We start from the raw sequence: 27,849 nt of genomic DNA on the forward strand, positions 1-27,849 counted from the left end.
GAATTCTACGTCAGAGCCTGAGATTGGAGCTTCACCTCTGGGAGCAGCTGCTGCTGCTGCTGCTGTTCTCAGGTGAAGAAGAGTCGGGACGGTGGACACCACGGACTCTTCTCTCATCACTGATCGCGGGTTATATGTGAGGATTAAAGCGATTAATCCGGATTTAAACACGCTGAAGTTTTTTTCTTCACTTCTTCATTAATTTCCTGGTGAAGAAGCTCCGCGCGATGTCTCGCGCCCCCGCTGGATTACCGGACTCTGTGGGAACCGGAACCCGGTAGAACTGTTCTGTGTTCAGACTGCGGGGCTGAGAGATCAGATATGGGGTTCTGGGGGTCTGTGCTGCTTCTGCTGGCTGGAGCCGTGGCATCTTTAGCACAACTGGAGAGATACGACCCCAGTAAGATCAGTACCTGCTCTCAGGTAGGAGATACATACATACACCATACATACACCATAGATACACCCTAGATACACCATATATACACCATAGAGACACCATATATACACCATACATACACTATAGATACACCATATATACACCCTAGATACACCATATATACACCATATATACACCATAGAGACACCATATATACACCATACATACACCATAGATACACCATATATACACCCTAGATACACCATATATACACCATATATACACCTTGCTGTTTCTGAGGCTGGTAACTCTGATGAACTTATCCTGATGAGTGCCAGTTTCACCACTTGAGGATAAGTTCTTGAATTGTTTCTTTACTTAATTGAGCAGTTCCATAATATACCTGTAACTCTACCTCTTCACTATACTTTACAACTGATGCTCTCAAACACATGAAAAAACAAGAAATTCAAGTAGTTAACTCTTGATAAGTTCAGCACAGCTGTTAACTGAAAGCCTGAATTCCAGGTGACTCTACCTCAAAAACCAGAGGAGCTACTTTGAAGAATCTAAAGTATAAAACATATTCCGGTTTGTTTAACATTTTTACTAAATAGTGTATATATAGTGATATATATAGTGATATAGAGATATGGTCCTAAAGTAATATCACAATATTGTCAGCTATTTATGCAATAACAATATTCTTGGCTACATGAAAAAAAAAAAAAAGTTAAAAATTTAGTTTAGTGTAAATATAACAGTTCTAATCATTGAATTTAAAGAAAACATCTTCACTGTGAAGAATAAATATAATAATAATACATATAAAAACAGCGTAATTTAAGGAAAAAAATCCTATCACAAATCTAAAGGGCAGAATATTGAGTATAGCTTAGAAACTTTAACATAAACAGTTGTGTGATATTACTAATTATATTATATTGTGTACATTACAATATATATCTAATAATTACTCTATTTTAGCTAAGTTGCACCCATTGCTGGATAGTATGTGCAAACAAACACACACACACACACACACACACACACATATATATATATATATACAGCTTGCCTAGTCACTGTATAGAGAGAAGTACTGCCAATAGAATAGGACCCTCGGGAGCTGATAACAATTCATAATTCAAGGCATGGGCTAGAGTATTGATGCCATTGATGTATTGGTGTTTTTTCCTAGAGGCATCTCACGATACTGTGATTCTGATCTGTGATACTCGAAACATCGTAAAACAGTTTTCTACTATACTTCACAGCATCTGTGTTACTGAAGAGCATAAAATACTCCTAAATAAGCAAACACCAGGAATTCTGGATTTATTGGTGTTTTAGTTTTACAGGATTTAACGACTTATATTCTTCACCGCAGGTTTATTAACCCTATTTATTAGATTATAGCGCCACCATGTGGAGTAATAATGAAGCACTAACTTTAGTAAGTCTTATGGGGGGGGGGGGGGTTGAGTCTTAGGGAGTTTAGAGCGCCTATGTTTTAATAAAAATATATTATCACAACTGAAAACGTGTTTTTTTTTTTTGGCCTCACCCCCATTTTTAGAGCACTAATTAAGCTTTATGAGTGTTTATTAGTGAGTTATAGAGTTATAGTTTCTGTGGCCATTGTGCATATCATAGAAATATAATAAGATAATCAAAAGGGGGGGGGGGGAGAAACCAGTAGAAAACAGACAAAAAACTACAAAATAAACAAAGAGAAAATAAGAAGAGGGAGAAAAAAGACAAACATTAAGGAACAACAGCAAAAAAACAAACAGAACAGCTACAAAACCATAGAGAAACAAGTAGGTACCTAAAGGAGCATCTTTCTCTCGGATAAAGTTAATAATATATCTTTGTTAAAGAAAAAAACTTCTCATTCTCAGGGACCAAAAAAGTCTTAGTCTTATTTTTCATGTTTAACTGTTATAGTAGGATAGAGTTCAGTTTGTTAAGGCTCTAATTGTTCTATTATTTTGTACACGACTGTTCCTGTATTTTTTTTATTATTTATTTTGTTATGTTGCACATTGCTGTTTTAATAGTGCACACTGCTGCTACCAAAAAAGCCACTAGATGGCATTACATATATATCTTAATAAATTATTTAAATTACATAATTTGAAAAAACAAACTGTCCCTCACACTAAAAAAAATCTACAAAATCACCTAAAATAAACTCTCTTTTTTTTCTTCAATCAATAAATGAATGCTTTGGCAACACTGTGTTTTTTTATTTACTATAGTCATCCTAATAAAGCTTCTTTGAATTGAAAAAGAGAGGCAAAGAGTGAAAGATGTATATAGAGAGAGGAGGGTAAAGAGAAAAAAGAAAGGCAGAGAGAGAGAAGTAGAAAGTGAAAGAGGTATAGAGAGAAAGAATGAGTGAGAGATAGAGAGAGAAAGAGTTAGAGAGTGAGAAATATAGTGAGAGAGAAAGAAAGTTGTTATAACCAATTTCTAATATTACTGATTTATTACTTATTATTACACATTTATAAAGTCTCCGCACTCTTGTAAATTAGCATGAATGATAATTATAATTGTTAATCCTGAAAATATTGTAAGTTCTGATGTTGTAATTGTATGTATATAATCTTTCTTTTAGTTGTATATTTTTTATGTTTTCTGTGAAATGCTTTGGTAATAGTGTTGCTTGTTACATTCATGCCAATAAAGCCCTGATAAACCGAACTGAAAAACAGAGAGAGATAGAGAGATAAAGAGAGTGTGAGAGAGAGGTAGAGTCATAGAGGTAGAGAGATAGAGAGATAAAGAGAGAGAGTTAGGAAGAAAGAGGGAGAGAGAGAGGTAAAGAGAGAGAGTTAGAAAGAGAGAGGGAGAGCTAGGTAGAGTGAAAGAGATAGAGAGAGGTACAGTGGAAGTGGTAGAGATAGAGAAAGGTTAAGAGAGAGAGTTAGAAAGAGAGAGGGAGAGAAAGAGGTACAGTAAAAGAGGTAGAGAGAGAGGTAAAGAGAAAGAGAGTTAGAAAGAGAGAGGGAGAGAGAGGTACAGTAAAAGAGGTAGTGAAAGAGAGGTAGAGTAAAAGTGGTAGAGAGAGAGGTAAAGAGAAAGAGAGAGAGTTAGAAAGAGAGAGGGAGAGAAAGAGGTAAAGAGATAGAAAGAGAGAGAGAGAGGTACAGTGAAAGAAGTAGAGAGAGAGAGAAAGGTAGAGTGAAACAGGTAGGGAGAGAGAGAGGTAAAGAGAGAGAGAGTTAGAAAGAGAGAGAGAGAGAGGTAGAGAGAGAGAGAGAGAGAGAGTTAGAGAGAGAGAGGGAGAGAGAGAGAGAAAGGTAGAGTGAAAGAGGTAGAGAGAGAGAGAGAGAGAGAGAGAGAGAGAGAGAAAGGTAGAGTGAAAGAGGTAGGGAGAGAGAGAGGTAAAGAGAGAGAGAGTTAGAAAGAGAAAGGGAGAGAAACGTAGAGTGAAAGAGGTAGGGAGAGAGAGAGGTAAAGAGAGAGAGAGTTAGAAAGAGAAAGGGAGAGAAACGTAGAGTGAAAGAGGTAGGGAGAGAGAGAGAGAGAGAGAGAGAGAGAGAGAGAGAGAGAGAGAGAGAGAGAGAGAGATTTAGAAAGAGAGAGGGAGAGGTACAGTGAAAGAGGTAGAGAGAGAATTAGGGAGAGAGAGGTAGAGAGAGAGAGAGAGAGAGAGAGAGAGAGAGAGAGAGAGATCAGGTCATGTGATCGTTTTCTCTCAGTTCACGCCCAGTTTCAGGAATTCTACGTCAGAGCCTGAGATTGGAGCTTCACCTCTGGGAGCAGCTGCTGCTGCTGCTGCTGTTCTCAGGTGAAGAAGAGTCGGGACGGTGGACACCACGGACTCTTCTCTCATCACTGATCGCGGGTTATATGTGAGGATTAAAGCGATTAATCCGGATTTAAACACGCTGAAGTTTTTTTCTTCACTTCTTCATTAATTTCCTGGTGAAGAAGCTCCGCGCGATGTCTCGCGCCCCCGCTGGATTACCGGACTCTGTGGGAACCGGAACCCGGTAGAACTGTTCTGTGTTCAGACTGCGGGGCTGAGAGATCAGATATGGGGTTCTGGGGGTCTGTGCTGCTTCTGCTGGCTGGAGCCGTGGCATCTTTAGCACAACTGGAGAGATACGACCCCAGTAAGATCAGTACCTGCTCTCAGGTAGGAGATACATACATACACCATACATACACCATAGATACACCCTAGATACACCATATATACACCATAGAGACACCATATATACACCATACATACACTATAGATACACCATATATACACCCTAGATACACCATATATACACCATATATACACCATAGAGACACCATATATACACCATACATACACCATAGATACACCATATATACACCCTAGATACACCATATATACACCATATATACACCTTGCTGTTTCTGAGGCTGGTAACTCTGATGAACTTATCCTGATGAGTGCCAGTTTCACCACTTGAGGATAAGTTCTTGAATTGTTTCTTTACTTAATTGAGCAGTTCCATAATATACCTGTAACTCTACCTCTTCACTATACTTTACAACTGATGCTCTCAAACACATGAAAAAACAAGAAATTCAAGTAGTTAACTCTTGATAAGTTCAGCACAGCTGTTAACTGAAAGCCTGAATTCCAGGTGACTCTACCTCAAAAACCAGAGGAGCTACTTTGAAGAATCTAAAGTATAAAACATATTCCGGTTTGTTTAACATTTTTACTAAATAGTGTATATATAGTGATATATATAGTGATATAGAGATATGGTCCTAAAGTAATATCACAATATTGTCAGCTATTTATGCAATAACAATATTCTTGGCTACATGAAAAAAAAAAAAAAGTTAAAAATTTAGTTTAGTGTAAATATAACAGTTCTAATCATTGAATTTAAAGAAAACATCTTCACTGTGAAGAATAAATATAATAATAATACATATAAAAACAGCGTAATTTAAGGAAAAAAATCCTATCACAAATCTAAAGGGCAGAATATTGAGTATAGCTTAGAAACTTTAACATAAACAGTTGTGTGATATTACTAATTATATTATATTGTGTACATTACAATATATATCTAATAATTACTCTATTTTAGCTAAGTTGCACCCATTGCTGGATAGTATGTGCAAACAAACACACACACACACACACACACACACACATATATATATATATATACAGCTTGCCTAGTCACTGTATAGAGAGAAGTACTGCCAATAGAATAGGACCCTCGGGAGCTGATAACAATTCATAATTCAAGGCATGGGCTAGAGTATTGATGCCATTGATGTATTGGTGTTTTTTCCTAGAGGCATCTCACGATACTGTGATTCTGATCTGTGATACTCGAAACATCGTAAAACAGTTTTCTACTATACTTCACAGCATCTGTGTTACTGAAGAGCATAAAATACTCCTAAATAAGCAAACACCAGGAATTCTGGATTTATTGGTGTTTTAGTTTTACAGGATTTAACGACTTATATTCTTCACCGCAGGTTTATTAACCCTATTTATTAGATTATAGCGCCACCATGTGGAGTAATAATGAAGCACTAACTTTAGTAAGTCTTATGGGGGGGGGGGGGGGTTGAGTCTTAGGGAGTTTAGAGCGCCTATGTTTTAATAAAAATATATTATCACAACTGAAAACGTGTTTTTTTTTTTTGGCCTCACCCCCATTTTTAGAGCACTAATTAAGCTTTATGAGTGTTTATTAGTGAGTTATAGAGTTATAGTTTCTGTGGCCATTGTGCATATCATAGAAATATAATAAGATAATCAAAAGGGGGGGGGGGGAGAAACCAGTAGAAAACAGACAAAAAACTACAAAATAAACAAAGAGAAAATAAGAAGAGGGAGAAAAAAGACAAACATTAAGGAACAACAGCAAAAAAACAAACAGAACAGCTACAAAACCATAGAGAAACAAGTAGGTACCTAAAGGAGCATCTTTCTCTCGGATAAAGTTAATAATATATCTTTGTTAAAGAAAAAAACTTCTCATTCTCAGGGACCAAAAAAGTCTTAGTCTTATTTTTCATGTTTAACTGTTATAGTAGGATAGAGTTCAGTTTGTTAAGGCTCTAATTGTTCTATTATTTTGTACACGACTGTTCCTGTATTTTTTTTATTATTTATTTTGTTATGTTGCACATTGCTGTTTTAATAGTGCACACTGCTGCTACCAAAAAAGCCACTAGATGGCATTACATATATATCTTAATAAATTATTTAAATTTGACCATTAGTGTCTAATGTGGTGTATTACAGATCACTTGTATCACTTTACATCACTTATATCAAGCCCACCTTTTGAAATAAGATATTGTAATTTATTGTATTTGATGAATCAAACCAATGACTGACCATAGACTAATCTAAAATGGCATAGGCCTCTCTGCTGTAAAAAAAAGAAAAAAGAAAATCGAGAATCGAACCGAATCGTGACCCTAAATCGTAAATAAAATCGAATCGAGGATTTAGAGAATCGTGTCCCCCCTAGTGTACATATATATATATATATAGAGTAACTGAGGGTCTTATGTGTAATCTACTGAAAACCCCCTCTTTATATTACAGAAGTCATTTACGTGGGAAATTGAAAGTAGTTCAGAGTGTAAAGCTGATGTCATACTTTACCTGTCTCTAACGTTCAGGTGTGTGTGTGTGTGTGTGTGTGTGTGCTACAGGGTCTGATAAGCTGCAGTGTGGTGGATGACTGGTCTATAGTGCAGGAGGAGGACTCTGGACCTGTGGAAATCTCAGATGTGGATGTGAAGCCGGTTCTGTGCTGTAAACAGAACCAGAGATGTGAAGCTTGTCTTCTGATCACCATCCACATCCGCATCCTGAACCAGACTGAAGGTAGTGGAGAAGATTCAGGAGACAGTGAAGATGAGAATGAAGGTAAATATCTATCGGCTCTTCATACGTGCAGGTCTGTAAATTATTGTCTTTAAATTAAATCCAATAATTTAGACCTTTAAAAAGCCCATAATATCCTGCATTTTTCTATTTATTTCGTAATGAATGTATTTATTTAATTCAGTAAAATCTGAATCTGAATGTTAATTATATATGTATGTATGTGTGTGTTGCAGGTGTTATAACAGTGCGCTACTATTCTGGACCCAACCTTCCTCAGTACAGGAGGATCTTCTTCACAGTGACACCGGCTGCCCGCAGGAAACAGGTGGAAGCTCAGGTAACCTGTTCATTTTACTCTCTTAAAGTAAAAGTATGAAAGCACGGGTTTTAAAACTACTTAAAATATAGGGCGCCGAGTGGTCCAGCGGTCTAATGCGCTGCCACTATGAGCGAGAGGTCGCAGGTTCGAACCCCCGCTCATGCAGCTTTGCCATCAAGGTGCCGGTGCTTAAAGGGAGCAAAATTGGCTCTGCTCCCTCTGGGGTGGGTAGATGGCGCTCTCTCCCCATCACACTTAAGGTGGCGCTGGGCGGCACGAGGCGTCTGTGAGCTGATGAATCGGTACCGAGCGCGCTGTGATGCTGCTCAGGCAATGATTCATCAGCAGCAGCTCGAAAAAAGGGGTGATTGACTTCACACGTGTCGGAGGAGGCGTGTGCTCCTCCGCATCCTCCGAAGGTCACGGGCATCACCAGTGATGGGGACGCACAAAGGGGTGGGACAATTGGATATCCAAATTGGGAGAAAATGGGGAAAATCAGAAATAAAATTATAAAAGTATAAGTAATTTAAAAAGGGAAAAGGATCAAGCCATTAAAAACAAAAGCTTAAACCGTGCCACAGGGTCCAAGAGGTAGAGTTACAGGTATACAGTGAATAGCTCTATTTAGTACTGGGCAATATGGGAAAAATCATATATCACAATATGATTTTTTTTAAATATCACGATAACGATATATATCATGATATACCACATTTAAATGTGTTTTCAGTTATTCTTCAAAAAAATATGACAAAATAATATCATTGCTTACTTTTTTCCAACTTTATTTCAAAGTGACATGAAACCAAACTTTCACAAATGAGAATTACTACCTTTTAGTGCAGCAATATATATATATGTATCAAATGAAAACAGATGAGGTAGATGCAGTAGCTAATTTTTTCAAAATTATTCAAATTATTTTAAAATGATTTAAATTGAGTTATCAAAATAAACTGAATTAACATTTTTTAGGTGTCCGTCAAATAACGTAAAGCAGTGTCATGTCGCAAAACCACATTATGAAGCTTTTTCTTATCGAAGATTACTTTATTATCACTTAAATATATATAAACCAAGTTTACGCAAAGTGACCACGGCAATACATTTCATCGTAGCCTACTTTATGTATCTGCATTAATAATTGATGATGAAATTACTGTAGAAACGATAGACACTTTTCTATCGTCCCCACGATATTTACGTCATATCGCACAGCATTAGAGAACTAGCAAGAAGCAAGAACTACTCAACTAAGTAAAGAAAAAATTACATCAAGAAATGAAGGTCAGTCAATCCGAAACATTTCAAGAACTTTAAAAGTATCAAGTGCAGTCATCGCAAAGACCATCAAAATCGTTATGATGAAACTGGCACTCATCAGAACCACCCTGGCCAAGTGTTGGCCATGTTTGCTGCTTCTAACACATCGCCTTCAAATCCTGACGGTTCGCTTACTGCCTAATATGTCCAGGCCTTTACAGCTGCCCCTGTCTGATCAGTGTAATATGTACAGTATATCCTGTAATATCCTGCTGTGTTGAAACAGCGACTCTGATTAACCGGACATGTGATTTACAATCATCCTCTGAGTATAATAGTAATTATAGTAAGCAGTGGATGTGTGCGTAGGGTTTATTGTGTAATCTGATTATTCACGGGTTCCTGAGGAACAGCTGGAAGATCAGCTTTATTACCGTCAGCAATTAAATACAGAAGTGTTCAGAGTTCTTCACATAAATATATATATAAATACACACAGTTCCCTCAATTACTGACTCAGTTTTCACTTATAACCTCTTGAGACCTTGTGTCCTCATATGACACTTAAATTTAATGAGCTGGTACAACTATTATATACATCCAAATTGACCAACTTATAATAACTGAGTTTGGTCTGTTGTCATTAACAGCTTCTTTTCTATTGGCCTCTGGCAAAATCTATTTGCATACTGGGTGTGTCCCCCAATTTTCTGAAACTCACCATCGATAGATAACCATAGATAAACTTGTAGCTCATAAATCATGAATAAATGCTTGGTCTCTGAGTTGTTTTAGGCTGTAAGAACAAGCATGATTTTCCTGAGCTGTTACAGTAACTCTCTATTGGCTGTGTTCTCAATACTGTTCACTCTATAGCTCATTTATGTGAATGAATAATTTAGAGAATTAATGTTTGTTGAACTCCACACAGCATTAAAAATGTTGAAGAGTTTTGAAAACTTTATTCATTTAAGGCAAAAAATTACCTAAAAAATGATTTGAGTAGACTAAACTTATTAGTGTTTACACATTAGTGCACATGAGTCCAAAATACTTAAATACTTACATAAACTAACAATTACACTGTGATCCGGGATAAAAACAAGTCACTTGACTTACTCAGTTCTATATAACAATGATTATGTGCATTATTCACACTCATTAAAAAAAAAATTATGCTCAAATTTTTTGAGTTATTAAACTCAAATGGTTTCAGGCAATCAGTTTTTCTATGTTATTTACAGAGGTGGAAAGTAATGAATTACATTTACTCAAGTTACTGTAATTGAGTAGATTTTATGAGTAATTTGTAATTTTAAAGTAGTTTTTAAAATAGGTAATTTTAGTTTTACTCAAGTACATTTTGACACATGTAATCTACTTCGCTACATTGAAAAAATCCCCAACTACTGAGTAAAAAATAAAATGCTGGGAAAAAAAAATATTGTCTGAATTAAAAAAAAAAATAATTGGTGCGAATGTGCCGGCGCACGGATGCTCGCGCGTGGAATAACGAGGCAATAACGTCCTCACACAATACAAAATGTGCCCCGCCCGACAGAGCTGTCAGCTTTCAAAACTTCCACATCAAACCTGAGAAAGCGTGTTGTGTTAAGTATTTTTATCATTAAAAAAACATTAAACAAAAAAAAAACATGTAAATAGCAGTTAAAGCATAGCAATAGCAAGTTAAAAAATAAAAATAAAGTAAAGTAAAACTATAAAAATATGGTTTATAGTCACATATATGACCATAACTTTTTAACAGTAAAGAAAAAAAATGGATCATAGGAACCTACGCCACTTGAAAATGTTCTTGAAAATGTTTTATGGTCCAAATTATTATGTGAAATAATAGTTAATTAAAAACAATTTAATTTATGATTTGTTGTATTTTTTTTTACACCAAATAATTAAAAGTAACTATGTAACTTTTACTCAAAGTACTTTTACTCGAGTAGATTTTTAGATAGGTACTTTTACTTTTACTCGAGTAGAATTTTAGCAAAGTAAAGGTACTTTTACTTAATTACAATTTTTCAGTACTTTTTCCACCTCTGGTTATTTATAGAACCACGGTCAGAAATTGACCGTTAAACGCTTCTGCTGCTGGATATGAGCGAGCTGTTGTGGCAGTGTTGGGTAAACTGTAGCTGTGTTGTAACAGTGTGTGTGTGTGTGTGTGTGTTGTGTGTGCAGCTGAAGGTGGTGGAGTGCAGGGACGTGTTCCCGGGCAGTCGTGTGAACGTGACGGTCAGCTCCTTCAATCGCTCGGTCTCGTTCCCCTCGCTGAGTGAAGGTGAGAGTGCTCCTCAGCCGTGTCGGACACGCCCCGGCGGCGGGGGCGGGGCAGCTCCGGGTTAGCACAGTGACTCTGAGGCGGAAAGTCACGGGTTGACTCTGCACTGATAAGCTGCTGTTTACAGAGAAACTCCAGCTAACCGCTGCTGCTGCTGCTGCTGGACCTGGTGGTGCTCATTCCTTTATAAATACCTGAGCTGAGAACGCCAGAGAAAAATAGCAACAGTGTAAAAATAGAAAAAGAACCCTGAGGGGAGTCATGGATACTTTCAGAACCAGTGATACCAGATTCATACATATACATTACTTTATTTCAGTAATTCAGTTCTGAAAATAAAATAAGAGAGCACTTAAAATGATGAGTTTCTTTCATTTTACCAAATTAAAATCCTCTGGAATATAATCAAGAGGAAGATGGATGATCACAAGCCATCAAACCACCAAGCTGAACTGCCTGAATGAATTTTTGCACCAGGAGTAAAGCAGCATAAAGTTATCCAAAAGCAGTGTGTAAGACTGGTGGAGGAGAACATGATGCCAAGATGCATGAAAACTGTGATTAAAAACCACCAGGATTATTCCACCAAATATTGATTTCTGAACTCTTAAAACTTTGAGGTCTGAAAGCTCTGCATCTTTTTTTATTATTTAAGCCATTTCTCCTTTTCTACAAATAAATCGATATTTTAATTTGTAATTTGGGAGAAATGTTGTCTGTAGTTTATAGAATAAAACAAAAATGTTCATTTTACTCAAATATAAACCTATAAATAGCAAAATCAGAGAAACTGATTCAGAAACTGAAGTGATCTCTTAATTGTTTCCAGAGCTGTATTATGTAGATGTATTACACACATGAGTGATCTATTTTAAGCATTTATTTCTTTTTATTAATTGATGATTTTGGCTTAATGCCAATGAAAACCCCAAGAAAAGTCAGTATCTCAGAAAATTTGAGTATTTTAAACAGTTAAAATAGTTCCATTGCTGCTCTGTTTGTAGCTGCGCTGTTTGGTTTGTAAGCGCTGCACCGTTGCTAGGTTACCTGTATGTGGCAGAGTAATACATGGAGAGCTTCGGTTACAGTGCATTACCGGCTGATAACGGTCCTCGTAAAATGCCTCTCAGCCAATCACATTGCAGGGTTGGAACTAACTGTGGTATAATTATAGATGTAACATATGATACCTACTTTATTCTAGTAAATACAAGGCTTATAGTGTGCTTGTAAATGTCAGTGGCATTATATAGCCTTAAAATGATGATAACAATATTGTTTATCGTAACATTTTCTGTTCAAATAGTAGATGTGTGTAATGTTAGTGTGGTTCATTCAGGAAAAAAAACGGTTGGTGTTTAACCACCATGCTGTTTCTAAAGACTGGTGAGTGGTAGTTGCAGAGTCATTGCAGGACTTTGCCTGTACACAGTTTTACAGTATTGTGTAATAAGTAACACAGCAGGTCTGGGTTCAGCTCACTGCCCAGACAAGTTCACCAACTTAATCCATTAAAGATCCAGAGCAGGACTTTCAGCACTACAGTCTCCAGTCTGTTAAACCTGCCAGTAGAGCTTAGATTCTCTGGTTTTATTTTATATCAAACTATGGCTTGATAATCACAATAAAGCAAAGTAACTAATCAAACTGTGTTTTTAAAAAGTTTAGTTAGAATGGTACTATGTTCTGAGCTCCACCACCTCTCTGAGCATAGACTTATTGTAGTTTTTTGTGTTTTGCATGTAGACTAAATGCTTAAAATAAAAAAAAAATGCTTGTTCAGAAAGTATTTTATATTCTTAAACATTTCTTAACGTGGGAGATGTGTTCTTAATAAACATTTTTATTAAATAATAGGTCTATGCTTCTTCAGTGTTGCAATGTTAATTAACATCATTCTGAACAGATTTCACTCATTTAAACAGCACCAAAATGGGGTTTTTAAAAGCTCGTTTTTTAAAAGCTCAGTTTTAGCGCTCTACTTACTAAAAAAAATGTCTTGTTCAAATCGGGCTCTGGCTCACAAAAAAAAAAAAAAAGAGAGAGACAGGGCGGGTCCTACAGCCAGATCGGGCTGGATTTTTTGGGCCCGATCTAAGCTCTACCTGCCAGTCACTCTGAATAAGAACCACATGCCATACATATATATATATTTACCCTACATACTGTGTACTGCCCTAACAACTGCTGCATACCTCCTGCTGTCAGTCATAAATCAGTCCTGTAGTTTATTAACATGACTCTGCTCTTTTCTGTCTTCACAGTCTGTCCTTACGCAGATTTAGAAGAATGTAAAAGTGAGTATAAGATTTCCTCTTTTCTCTAACTCTAAACCATGTGATTAATCCCAGCTATCTATACAATGTACTGTATAAAGGAGTATATAACTGGAAAACTATCTATATAACATTAGAATAAAGAATAAAGTCAGCGGTCAGTGAGAGTGTCTACCTGTAATTAACTCTATATAACATTAGAATACTAAACCCAAAAAAACATAAAGAATAAAGTCAGTGATCAATGAGAGTGTATATCTGTAAAATTAACTCTATATAACATTAGAATATATAAACCCAAATAAACACTATTAAATTCAGTGTTCAATGAGAGTCTCTACCTGTAAGTAACACTATATAACCTTAAAATACTAAACCCAATAAACAGTAATAAAATCAGTTATTAGTGAGAATGTCTACCTGTAATAAACTCTATATAACATTAGAATACTAAATGCAAACAAATCATGAATAAAGTCAGTGGTTATTCAGAGTGTATGTCTGTAATTAACTCTATATAACATTAGTCTATCCCAGGGGTGCTACACATGGAGGCATAATCAGGTACTTAGATCTCTTGCAGGTGCACTTGATAAGAAACGGTTAGAAGTTAATAACATGCCCGTGGTAGGTTGCAGTAGGGTAATCACGTTTGTGCGTGAGGGGCAGCATAGTGGAGAAACAGCACAGTGCTTGACAACTGCTGGTAAGTGGGCCAATGCACGAGATTGGAAGTTATTAGTGGATGTAGGTAGTAAACTGCAGATCCCAGAGTGCATTCTGGTTACAACCTTGAGGCCGGATGTAGTGTTGTACTCTGAAAGTAAGCGGATAGTGTATTTTATAGAGCTGACTGTTCCGTTTGAAGACGAGGTAGATGGAGCTTATGAAAGGAAAAGGCTGAAGTATACAGACTTGGTGGCTGAGGTGAGAGAGCGTGGGTGGCAAGCGTATATTAGACCGGTAGAGGTAGGTACTAGAGGCTTTGTTGCGAAGTCTGCCACAAGACTGCTGTCTGAATTCGGAATTAGAGGTCGTGTGCTGAGGACAGTAGTGAAGGAGATGTCAGATGTAGCTGAAAGATCTAGTCAGTGGTTGTGGTTCAGAAGGGCTGAGGCTGTGTGAGGAAGGGAGTGAGTTTGTGCTTCTACAGCAGGCTTGGAGGGGGGTGGGTCTGGGACGCCAGACTTCACTGTTGAGCCTTCTGGAGGTGTCGTGGGCCTAATTCAGCGAAACACTGACGAAGGAAGGTGCCTACCTGATGACCCCTGAGAAGAGCTTGCACTGAAGTTTGTGTTGGAGTTGTTAGATGTAGCTGAAAGATCTAGTCAGTGGTTGTGGTTCAGAAGGGCTGAGGCTGTGTGGGGAAGGGAGTGAGTTTGTGCTTCTACAGCAAGCTTGGAGGGGGGTGGGTCTGGGACGCCAGACTTCACTGTTGAGCCTTCTGGAGGTGTCGTGGGCCTAATTCAGCAAAACACTGACGAAGGAAGGTGCCTGCCTGATGACCCCTGAGAAGAGCTTGCACTGAAGTTTTTGTTAGAGTTTGGATGAAGGGGATTGGTGTGGTCCTGCTGTTCTTGTAGTAATTTGTCTCATGAGTTTTTGTAGACGTCTGAGTACTTGGCAGTTGAGGCACGGACCATGAACATAGTTCGCTATGCTTCTGGATTCTTGTCGAGCCGGTATCAGATTGTGGTGGTTTTGCTATTGTTGTTAGTTGAGTGAGTAGTAGATCCTGGCTGAGCCCTATGCATAACCCCAGCTGTTAGGTGCTGGATTTGTCAATTTCCTGTATTATATTACTTAGAATAAAAATAAATTCAGTGGTTAATGAGAGTGTATACCTGTAAAACTAACTCTATATAACATTAGAATTTATAAACCCAAATAAACACTAATAAAGTCAGTGGTCAGTGAGAGTCTCTATCTGTAATTAACTCTATATAACATTCGAATAAAAATAAATTCAGTGTCCAGTGAGAATATAAAATTAATGTGAGAATGTAAAATTAACTCTATACAACATTTTGAAAAACTAAACGCAAATATAAACATTAATAAAGTCAGTGATCGATGAGAGTGTCAATCTGTAATTAACTCTATATAACATTAGAATACTAAACCCAAATAAACATAAAGAATAAAGTCAGTGATCAGTGAGAGTGTCTACCTGTAATTAACTCTATATTGCATTTAGAATACTAAATACAAATAAACACAAAGAATGAAGTCAGTGATCAGTGAAAGTGTCTACCTGTAATTAACTCTATATAACATTAGAATAGACCTGAATGAACTGATGTTCTGAGTTTCTCAGGCTGTAAAACAGGCTGTTATGTTAAAGTATGGGTCTTGGTCTTGTGTTGAGCAGCTCCCAGAGTGATCCCGGTGATTGACAGGTCAGGGGGCGTGGCTGAGCTGAGAGTGGTTGATGAGGATGTGAGTCACACGAAAAGGCTGCGGATCTGTGTGAAGCGAGGGCAGTATGGAGAGTGTTGGGTAAGAGAAGCTGGGTGTTTTTGTTTGGTCACGCATTTCTCAACAGTTCAGTTACGTCTACGACTCACCTACGCTTCCCCAGCAGAGCAGAGCTGTAATTTAACCAGCTACGCACTCACGAATAAATACTGTTATTAAAACATACTGTAATATATAAAACATACTGTATATAAACATACTGTAATATATAAAACATACTGTATATAAACATACTGTAATATATAAAACATACTGTAATATATAAAACATACTGTTATATATAAAACATACTGTAATATATAAAACATACTGTATATAAACATACTGTAATATATAAAACATACTGTAATATATAAAACATACTGTTATATATAAAACATACTGTAATATATAAAACATACTGTATATAAACATACTGTAATATATAAAACATACTGTAATATATAAAACATACTGTTATATATAAAACATACTGTAATATATAAAACATACTGTATATAAACATACTGTAATATATAAAACATACTGTAATATATAAAACATACTGTATATAAACATACTGTAATATATAAAACATACTGTTATATATAAAACATACTGTAATATATAAAACATACTGTAATATATAAAACATACTGTTATATATAAAACATACTGTAATATATAAAACATACTGTTATATATAAAACATACTGTAATATATAAAACATACTGTAATATATAAAACATACTGTTATATATAAAACATACTGTAATATATAAAACATACTGTAATATACAGTAAAACATACTGTATAAAAAACATACTTTTATATACAAAACTCACTGTAATATATAAAACATACTGTAATATATAAAACATACTGTAATATATAAAACATACTGTATATAAACATACTGTAATATAAAACATACTGTAATATATAAAACATACTGTATATAAACACACTGTAATATAAAACATACTGTATATAAACATACTGTAATATAAAACATACTGTAATATATAAAACATACTGTATATAAACACACTGTAATATACAGTTAAACATACTGTAATATATAAAACATACTGTAATATATAAAACATACTGTAATGTATAAAACATACTGTATATAAACATACTGTAATATAAAACATACTGTATATAAACACACTGTAATATACAGTTAAACATACTGTAATATATCAAACTCACTGTAATTTAAACACACTGTATATAAAACACTGTTATATACAGTAAAACATACTGTATATAAAACATGCTTTGTATAAATAAGTGGTTTCTTATGTATTTCTGTTTTTTCTGTATTCCTGTTTTTTAACATGACTCTTTTTCTGTATTGCAGAAATCTCCACCGATCATTCCGTTACACAGCGTCACCTCCTGCATGTGTTTTCAGGTACTGCACTCGTGTTTACGCTCTTTTACAGAGGTGTAAAGTAACAAAATACAAATACTTCATTATATCTAAGTAGAAATGATGACTTTTTACATTTACTCCTTATATTTTCACACGATTATCTGAACTTTCTTCTCCTTACATTTAAAAAATAGCCTCCTTACTAGCTTTGCCACTAGTTGGTGTTTATTATGTAGTGTTATTATTATTACAATATTATTACTTCATCTTGCATGACTTGGATTTGTGTGTGTGTGTGTGTGTGTGTGTGTGTGTGTGTGTTTTAGGCTTGGACTAATGCTTCTCGGACCTGGTCCTGTCCTTTTACTAAAAATAAAGGTAATGCTTATCACCCCTAATGCATATTACACATAGCTTTATGATATGCCATTCTAAATCTATAACCATCAGTGTGTAGTCGCTCCCTCTTTTCGCAGCACTAACAGCAGGTCTGGATTAATAAGGTCTAATTGTATTATTAAAGCGGCGGCACGGTGGTGCAGTGGGTAGTGTCCAGGGTGAATAAAGATCTGAGATGAGAAAATGAGAAATAATAAATATTTGGACTAAAATTTAGAGTATTATTTCACTTTGCTAAGTAAAATATAATTTTTGCAGTGTACAAAAATATTAATTGTAGTATTAAATAATAAAAACATTGTTATTTGTTATAGCATTTATTAGCAGAATATGAGAAATGGCTGAAATAACAAAAAAGATGCAGAGCTTTCAGACCTCAAATAATGCAAAAAAAAAAAACAATTCATCATACTTATAGTTCAAGTTTTATTAGCTCAGAAATCAATATTTGGTGGAATAACCCTGGTTGTTTTTTTATCACAGTTTTTTTCATGCATCTTGGCATCATGTTCTTCTCCTCCACCAGTCTTACACACTGCTTTTGGATAACTTTATGCTGCTTTACTCCTGGTGCAAAAATTCAAGCAGTTCAGTTTGGTGGTTTGATGGCTTGTGATCATCCATCTTCCTCTTGATTAGATTCCAGAGGTTTTCAATTTGGTAAAATCAAAGAAAATCATCATTTTTTAGAGTAAGTGGTCTCTTATTTTTTGCCCAGAGCTGCATATCATGAGGCCAGTAAACTACGATAAACAATAGCCCCGGCCCAGAACTAATCTCTGATATCAGAAACACAGAGAGTCTGTTTCCGTCAGCGTCAGAGTGATTCGACCCGACGCTCTGCTGATGTTATTTAAGGTCTCAGGTTTCCCCGAGTGGATTAATGATGAAGTGTAATCGTATTACAGTAAGAGTTCAGATTAAAAACAGCAGAATTCTCTTTACACCATTTCCTCATTCCCAACCACCAACCACAGCCCTGACCTTTCTGCATTCTTTCACTTCCAGAGTTCAGAGAGAACGCAGTGAGGAATGCGTCCCTCACCGTCAGTCACAACAAGACCAACGACGGCCGTCCCGTTCTGAGCTGGATCCTGAGCGCCCCCTGCAGCCTGGAGGCTGAAGTGTGGCCGTGCCGGATGGGGGCGGGGCCGGGAAGCGACTGTAAGGAGGTGCCGGGGTTCAGAGTCAACCATACCAAGGATTTGAAATGGTCTGAGAACAACTCCACGCTGTGGGTGAGCAGCAAACACACACTGACCAACTGTGCATCACGCAGCAGGATTTAAAGCGCGTACTTTTTAAAAAGTTGTTAAATGTGGAATATGGAGCTAGAGTGCATTTCCTCTATTAGTTATATATTATCTTAATTGAATTAAGATTTTTGTCTCACTTCGAAAAATAAAAGACAACACAACATTTAAAATATTTTAACAATGATTTTTTGTTATCATGATTAATGACTGAATATTGCTGTGATTCATGCATAAAATTTTTAAGCAATTGACATCACTAATATAAATGCAGCTCTGGAAAAAAAATAAGAGAGCACTTCAGTTTCTGAATCAGTTTCTCTGATTTTGCTATTTATAGGTTTATGTTTGTGGAAAATTATTTTTTTGGGGTTTTTCTTTGTCTATACAACTACAGACAACATTTCTCCCAAATTCCAAATAAAAATAAAAGTCATTTAGAGCATTTATTTGCAGAAAATGAGAAATGGCTGAAATAATAAAAAAAAATATATAAATCATATATATATCATATTCATAGAGTTTTAAGAGTTTAGAAATCAATATTTGGTGGAATAACCCTGGTTGGTTTTTAATCACAGTTTTTTTCATGCATCTTGGCATCATGTTCTCCTCCACCAGTCTTACACACTGCTTTTGGATAACTTTATGCTGCTTTACTCCTGGTGCAAAAAATTCAAGCAGTTCAGTTTGGTGGTTTGATGGCTTGTGATCATCCATCTTCCTCTTGATTATATTCCAGAGGTTTTCAATTTGGTAAAATCAAAGAAACTCATCATTTTTAAGTGCTCTCTTATTTATTTATTTATTGTTTTAGAACAATATATTACCTACAAATATGACCTAAAATGTTGTTTTATTTTAAGTTAAATACCAGTTATTAAAAGCTTAATTCTTCTTAATAAGAAGTTAGTACTGCAGTTAGATGGTGACAGTGTGTTACTGACGTTGCTGAATGTTTTTCTGTAACAGATCTCGGGGGAGTTTGTGAACTTCAGCTCCCACAGACACTTCCTGCACTGTGTGAAGGTACTGTATCTTATTTACTCTTCCTATAGTGTGTGTGTGTGTGTGTGTGTGTGTGTGTGTGTGTATTCAGTGTGCTGAACGCTTCTCCTTGCTAACATCACTAAGTCTATATACCGTCTTTATTTGTGTTCTTGCAGTTTAAGGTGGACGGGGTGATATCTGATCCTGTGTGTCAGTATAACAGTGAGTTTCTGATTTTATCTGGTTTTTATGGGCTTTTACTGTCAGATCTGAGGGGTGGAGTTTGCGCAATATATCTAGTCAGCAGAAAGTGATAATAAAATAATGTAAAAAAGTTCATTTTAATTAAATATATCAATCAGAGGTGCATTGTATCCAACCATTATCATTTATTATACTCCAGTCTTGCGCTGCAGCTATTGATTATTTTAGTATTCGAGTACTCTACTGAAAAATCGATTCGATTAATCGAGTAATCAGATAAAACATATTTGCTTGTTTAAAGAGCAATTAAAAATACACAAGAGAAAACAAGACATTTCATTACATTACATTACATTACATTACATTACATTTGGCAGACGCTTTTGTCCAAAGCGACTTACAATAGTGAAGTACAATGTAAAATGAGTTTAAAGGTAAAACATCTTTGGATAGGGATAAAAGGAGGTCAAAGGGGAATAATAGGATAGAGGAGTGAAGGAGGGGAAGAAGGAAATGAGGTTAGAAGTAGTTAGTGTGTTAGAGGTGTTAGGAGAGTAAGAGCTCTTTGAAGAGCTCTGTCTTCAGGAGTTTATTAAAGATAGCGAGAGATTCTCCTGATCTGGTAGTAGAAGGTAGTTAGTTAGAGGTGTTAGGAGAGTAAGTGCTCTTTGAAGAGCTCTGTCTTCAGGAGTTTATTAAAGATAGTGAGAGATTCTCCTGATCTGGTAGTAGAAGGTAGTTAGTTAGAGGTGTTAGGAGAGTAAGAGCTCTTTGAAGAGCTCTGTCTTCAGGAGTTTATTAAAGATAGCGAGAGATTCTCCTGATCTGGTAGTAGAAGGTAGTTAGTTAGAGGTGTTAGGAGAGTAAGTGCTCTTTGAAGAGCTCTGTCTTCAGGAGTTTATTAAAGATAGTGAGAGATTCTCCTGATCTGGTAGTAGAAGGTAGTTAGTTAGAGGTGTTAGGAGAGTAAGTGCTCTTTGAAGAGCTCTGTCTTCAGGAGTTTATTAAAGATAGTGAGAGATTCTCCTGATCTGGTAGTGGAAGGTAGTTTGTTCCACGATTGGGGAACTCTGTATGAGAACATTTCACTTAATAATGAATGACCAAGTGGTTTCCTTTTTTTATATAAGTTATATTTTTAACTCTTGTGTGGTGTTCGGGTCTGTGGGACCCATTTTCATTTTTCAATAAATGATACTAAAAAAATATTTTTTCTAACTCAAACTCAATGGCATTGGCTCATTTTTTGTGAAAAACATATATCAAAACACATTTATATTACATACAGTATGTTTGGGCAAGGGCTAATAAACAGTGCTTCATTTGTAAATTGGAAACTAAACTAATTTTCTACTCATATCTTGAGTTTAATTCATTTTCTTTTACATTTTATTAAAAAACGAATAAAAAAGAGTAGCACTTTTTGAAATAAATGTAACATAAGAAAGGTAAAGGGCAAATATTAACCATGTAAGCTGTTTATATTGCTTGCAATTTAGGTGAAGCGAGCATGTGTAAAGCATTTTAATGTAAAATTGCTTAATTTTGCTGAATTAAATACAAGTTACAAAGTAAACGAGTAACAAAAATATGAACACCACACAAGGGTTAAATTCACAACAGGCATTTTGCATTTTCTAAATTGCAAACACAGATAGGAAAAAAAAAAACGAAATAGAAAAAAATCCACAAGTAATAATTTAATAAATTAAGTTAAATTATTTTCAACAAGGATCAAAAATTATAGGGCATTAATCAATATAAAAAAGGAATAAACTTTGGCTTTATGTTGTGCATCTTAGCTTCTGAACAGCAGAGACTTTGCCAGTTCTGCCAGTGTACCAAATACTGTGTTTTGAGTTTTAAAATGAAATAAACGATTCATCGAGGCACAGAAAATTACTCAATCAGTTTTTTTAATCAAGTAACTCTGTCTAACACGCTGCCACTGTGAGCGGGAGGTTCGAACCCCCCGCTCATGCAGCTTTGCCATGAAGCTGCCGGCGCTCAGAGGGAGCAAAAGTGGCCCTGCTCCCTCCGGGTGGGTAGATGGCGCTCTCTCCCCACATCACTAAAGGGTGATGTCTGCAGCACAGGGCGTCTGTGAGCTGATGTATCAGAACTGAGTATCGGTATCATTACTGAGCAGCCAGCCCAAGTGCGCTCGAAAAGAAGCGGTAACTGACTTCACATGTATCGGAGGAAGCATGTGCTAGTCTTCACCCTCCTGGTGTGTTGGGGCATCACTAGTGATAGGGGGAGTCCTAATGAGTGGGTTGGGTAATTGGCTGTGCTTAATTGGGGAGAAAATGGGAAAAATTAGAAATTAAATTACTTCTTTACACAGAGTGTATTTTTAATATCTTGAAATGCAAACCACTTTAATGCTGTTTTTATTTACAGTATTCTTAAACATATCAATACTAAATACATCACTGGTTTAATCATTGGTCTGTAATGTGTTGTTTAGCCCGTAGGTGGCGCTGGAGCGCTCCTGTGCTCGTGGCTCTGCTGGTTTTCGGCCTGGTTGGAGTTGGAGTGTGTTTGTTGAGGAGGAGAATCAGAGGTCAGTTGAAGCTGTTAATGATTTTTAAGGCATTAAAAAAACAGCATATCATATTAATCTGAATGAAGAACAGTAAATAATGTAGGTAGAAATAAAGATTCTAAAGTTTAAAAAACTACTGCAAAAGTATCAACTCAAGTTTTTTACTCTTTAAGTAAAAGTGTTTTTAAAAAGTACTGTTTTTAAAACTACTTAAAGTATAAAAGTAAAGTAAAAGTAATGTAAGGGGAAAAAATAAAGCCATTAAGAACAAAAGCTTAGGCCACGCCCACAGTGCTTTAGTCCTATAGTGCACTACCCAACCCCCCTCCCCAAAACACATTTTTCTAAAAGCTATAATGACTATAGTGTTAAAATATTAAAATGTTAATGTAGATAATATAATTTGGGATAATTTGGCTCCATAGTGATTCAGCTGCATACATGCTTTTATTAAAAATGAATGTAATTCTGATGTAATGGAGAATATCAGCCAATCAGATTTCAGAACCGGAAGCTGTTTTTTAAGAAACAGTGAAGTTCCCGGAGCTCAGAGATAAAGAGGTCTCAGTGAGAGTCCAGCTCATTGTTTATTGTCAAATTTCGGATTCTTCAGAAAAGTGTGTGTGTGTGTGTGTGCGTGTGTGTGTGTGTGTGTGTGTGCGCGGTTTCTGTTAACAATAATTCTATTGATATCGCTCTTCTCCAGTTACATTATTACACAACTCTCTCTGTTTGACTCTGTTTGATTGAATAGTGATCTGTGTGAGTGTGTGAGTGTGTGTGTGTGTGTGAGTGTGTGTGTGTGTGTGTGTGTGTGTGTGTTATACACTGGGGGTCACTGTGTGGTGAATCTGATTATTCTCTGTGTTTTTTGACAGGCTGCGTTTCAGACTGGGAGAAAACACACCACTCTGGAGGTACACACACACACACACACACACAAACACACAAACACACACACACACACTAAAACCTTGTCCAATCCCATTACCATTAATTAATTAGTTTACTTTCTTGTCTTTTATCCCTCTGTTCTTTCACTTTCTTCCTCCATCTATTTCTTTCAATTATCGCTCTTTCTTTCCCTTTCTCTCTTTATTCATATTGTCTCTCTCCTCGCTTTTTCTTTCTGTCTTTTGTTTCTTTCTCTGACATCTCTCTTCTCTCTTTTATCTACTCTGTCTTTCCTCTTTAGCCCTTTTTGTATTTTCCTCTCTCTCTCTCTCTGTCTTATTTCTATTCTCTCACTCACTCTCTCTTTTTCGTCCTCCAGTTTTTACATTCTCTCTATCCTGCCCTTCTCTTTCTCTCTCTCTTTCTCTCTCTCTGTATCTCTTTCTCTCTCTCTCTGTCTTTTTTAAACTGACTCACCGATTACAGGAGTTTTGCTCAATTTGGGCTCAGAATCAAGTTTTATGTTCTATTGATGATGATGAACTAATTATGCACATTTAATATATTACACTCTATACTGTTTAGTATGATGATAAAAAAAATAATAATAATAAAAAAATATATATATAAATATATATATATAGTAAAAAGGTTGTCTAGTTATCTAATTGATTACATGAAAAGTTTATATACATGTCTGTTTAATACATGAGGTTTTCCCACATGTTTATTTGATCTAATGTTGAAGATGATGTTTAAATCTCTCTCTCTCTCTCTCTCTCTCTCTCTGTATCTCTCTCTCTCTCTCTCTCTCTCTGCAGTAGAAGCTGGTGTTGAGGAGGTGCTGCTCCTGCATGCGGGTGGTGCTGATCCGGGTGGTGTGTGTGTTCTGGCGGATCAGTTATCTGATCTGGGTTTGGGGGTGTGTTCTGATCTGAGCAGTCAGAAGGAGGTGGGGTCCTGTGGTCCGGGGCCGTGGCTGCACTCTAAACTGGCTCAGCTCCAGAAGCCCGGGGGTAAAGTGCTGCTGATGCTGTCTGACCCGGCGCTGGACACGGCCCAGGCCTGCTGGGACAGCTGGACCCGGGAGAGGACGGGACCGGCGGATTACAGGACTCCTCCGTGGTCCTCCGACGTTTTCGGCTATGCCCTCAACTGCATTTTCACCGCCCGTCTGAAGGGCGGCGCTGCTGAGCGCTTCGCTCTGGTGCAGTTTGACTCTCAGAGACTCCTGGACGGAGACAGACTCGTGCCTGAGCTTTTCCGAGGCCTGGATCTCTACAGTCTGCCCTCAGACAGCCGCAGACTGCTAGCAGAACTCTGCCCAGAGCGGACCACCAGGTTTAGCATGCGGCTAAAGAGGCTGCTGTGGCTCAGACAGGCCTCCGCCAGGCTGGATAAGGGGCTGAGGAATTGTGGGAAAGGACTGCGACCACATGCTGATTCAGTCCTTACACAGGAGGAGTCTCTGGAGGAGGAGATGCTCCCTCTGAAGCATTGACGTTACCTCAAATCAGCTAGCGTGGATGAAATTAGCGTACTAGCTAAATAGCAAACATGAGCCGCCAATCTCATACAGTGTGTCTGGATTAGGGATGGGCATTTGAACCTTTTAGCTGTTGATATATCCACAATTTACACATTTTACACTTATAGGGCCCTGTTTTACACTCTGCGCAAAGTGTATCGTAGTGCTCATTGCTATCTTACACCATACAAGCAGTCTATTTTCACATCTTTCACCTGTATGGTTTAATACTTATACTCACTGTTTACAACTTGTAAAATGAAGAATGGAAGTGAGGTGTGTTCGGGTAAATATTTGGTGTATTGCTATCTTGGCAATGGAAAAAAACACAAGTGCATTACTGACTTAAAAGAAACTAGATAACAGTCAATCATCAGATGTTTATTGCTATCCTGGCAACGCAGTGCATAAACCCAATTTTTATATGTTCCCATAAATGAGCCGTTTGCACATCTTTACTGTGTGAATGAGCAGGTTATTTTCCACTGCTGAGAATTGCAGAAGTGCTGCACTGTCAAAATAGCAATTCGCCAAATTTAACGCCCGCTGCTCTGAAAGGGAATGGCAAGTGACACTCTGATTGGCTTATTTCATGGTACTCCAAAAACACACGATTAATAAAGAGAATCTGTCTACGCCTCTTGCACGTTTCAAACCACACAAAGTGTACTTTTCCCGTTGTTACGATAGCGAAGACACATTGATACACCCTAAATCAAGTTGCACTACTTGCCTAAAGATTGCTAAAATAGGGCTCATAGCAGTCTCTTATCCCTGAAAGAAATTAGTTTATATCTTTATAAAAAGGTAAAAAGAGAAAAAATATGGTTTATCACTTATTTGGCCCAGCTGGCACAGATAGCTCCTAAATCTGTGTTGATTACCCATCTAAAAAATCCAGCTCAAGACCAGTTTATGCTGGCAGCTGGTTTTAAATGGTCTACACTGGTCTTTGATAACCAGCTAAACCACCAATCTCAATCTAATACATACATTATTCTGTTCAAAAGCCAAACAAACCAACGACCCCACCTTAACTGGTTTAACTGAACTGGAGAAGTCATAATTTATATTACCATGCCATGATTACGCCCCACAGTGTTTTTAACCTCCCTCACAAGATAGCACCTCACAACTTATGCAAGTGTTAGCATTCCCATACCATCCTCTGAGGATATTCCATGACTTTTTTCACTCATGTCAGTGCATATGTCTTCTGTATAAATAAATATAAGACTAAATGAAGGACACATTTGTAAATGAGGCGCCCATCCCTATTCTATTCCATATTCCTGGAACAGCTGTAGCTTTAGTGAATTAACTGATTAACTTCACAATGAAGTCTGATTCACTATGAAGGAACGTCACGCCCGCGTACAGCATGGGTGTGTGATTAACTCTTCACTGGAAAAGAATGATAGATGTTTCAGAAACTGAAATATAATCACACCCTTCCCAGATTCCTGCTCAGTCCTGAAGAGTTATTCCCATGAAAATGAAGGGTAGTCATTCGCTCAAACTGGTCCAGCCCCTCCTAACAGTGTTATAAGTGCAGGTCAGCACCTCACGTCCAAGTTTAAAAAACAAAAAGTTGAGTTCATCTCATTTGCTGTGAGCTAATGTTATTTTTTTTAAGGTTTTCAGAAAATTTAATTTTTCACAAAGTGAAAAAAATGAAAGCACATTAGTAGTCAAGCAATAGAAAAAACACCTGACCACAAACCTTTGTTAAGTTACCATATTTTTTGCACTATAAAATCCTTTCATTTTCCCAGAAATCAACAGTGCGCCTAAAAATCCAGTGCACTTTATGCATAAATTCTACCAGTCAGGGTGTAAGGAGCAGTAAAGCCACTCTGCTGAAGTACAGCATTATAAGGGTGAGCTTTCAGTGAAGTTTCTCCAGCACCAAGGCTGGAGCAGCGTTAGCATTAGCATTAGCTGCTAATTACAATGCTAACTCTTTTGCCGTTTAGAGGCGAGTATATTGGTGTGTCTGTACAGTCTTTTGACTGGTACTGTATATATGTACTGTGTATAGTATATACTGTAGATATAGATATATATACAGCTCTGGAAAAAAATATATAAGTGACCACTTAAAAATTATGATTTTTTTTTTTATTTTACCAAATTGAAAACCTCTGGAATATAATCAAGAGGAAGATGGATGATCACAAGCCATCAAACCAAACTGAACTGCTTGAATTTTTGCACCAGGAGTAAAGGCAGCATAAGGTTATCCAAAAGCATTGTGTAAGACTGGTGGAGGAGAACATGAAGCCAAGATGCATAAAAACTGTCAAAAAAAAACAGGGTTATTCCACCAAATATTGATTTCTGAACTTTTAATAATTAATGAATATGAACATATACCTATAAATAGCAAAATCAGGGAAACTGATTTAGAAACTGAAGTGGAACTGAAGCTCAATTTTTTTCCAGAGCTGTATATAAATTTAAATGTTTACCTGTATATAGATGCACTTGTCTAACACTGATGTTCATCAGCTGTCTGTGTACGCGTTTAAACCCCATTACAGGTGGAAGGAGTTTGGACAGCTGTGGAGAACTCATGGAGAGCAGGTCATTGAGATTGATTGATTGATTGATTGATTGATTGATTGATTGATTGATTGATTGATTGATTGATTGATTGGTTGATTGAGATCAGTAGGAAACATTATAAAAATGATGAATACATTATTACAATACATACACAAGTTATTTTTCCCAGAGCTGTATATACTGTATAAATGTGTGTTTTAGCAGCTATGCTA

At 36.7% G+C, this 27,849-nt stretch overlaps 1 protein-coding gene across 3 annotated transcripts; it reads left to right on the forward strand.

The window, feature by feature from the left end:
* On the forward strand, positions 1 to 27,439 carry il17rc (interleukin 17 receptor C). Of its 3 annotated transcripts, none has more exons than XM_049471539.1 (14): positions 1 to 423; positions 7,073 to 7,289; positions 7,484 to 7,587; positions 11,035 to 11,134; positions 13,399 to 13,431; positions 15,782 to 15,909; positions 17,239 to 17,292; positions 17,580 to 17,631; positions 18,661 to 18,890; positions 19,878 to 19,934; positions 20,072 to 20,117; positions 22,570 to 22,665; positions 23,526 to 23,564; positions 24,363 to 27,439. In XM_049471539.1, exons 1-14 carry the CDS (start codon positions 322 to 324, stop codon positions 25,040 to 25,042), a joined length of 1,938 nt encoding a protein of 645 aa, XP_049327496.1. In that variant the 5' UTR covers positions 1 to 321; the 3' UTR covers positions 25,043 to 27,439. The 3 variants fall into 3 exon arrangements, with proteins under 3 accessions (XP_049327496.1, XP_049327495.1, XP_049327497.1); XM_049471538.1 differs by lacking the exon at positions 1 to 423 and adding an exon at positions 4,113 to 4,532; XM_049471540.1 differs by lacking the exon at positions 1 to 423 and adding an exon at positions 4,113 to 4,532 and having other exon boundaries at positions 24,366 to 27,439.
* The last annotated feature ends 410 nt before the right edge of the window (positions 27,440 to 27,849 follow it).

This window comes from Astyanax mexicanus, chromosome 24, assembly GCF_023375975.1.
Source record: "Astyanax mexicanus isolate ESR-SI-001 chromosome 24, AstMex3_surface, whole genome shotgun sequence".
Taxonomy (NCBI): domain Eukaryota; kingdom Metazoa; phylum Chordata; class Actinopteri; order Characiformes; family Acestrorhamphidae; genus Astyanax; species Astyanax mexicanus.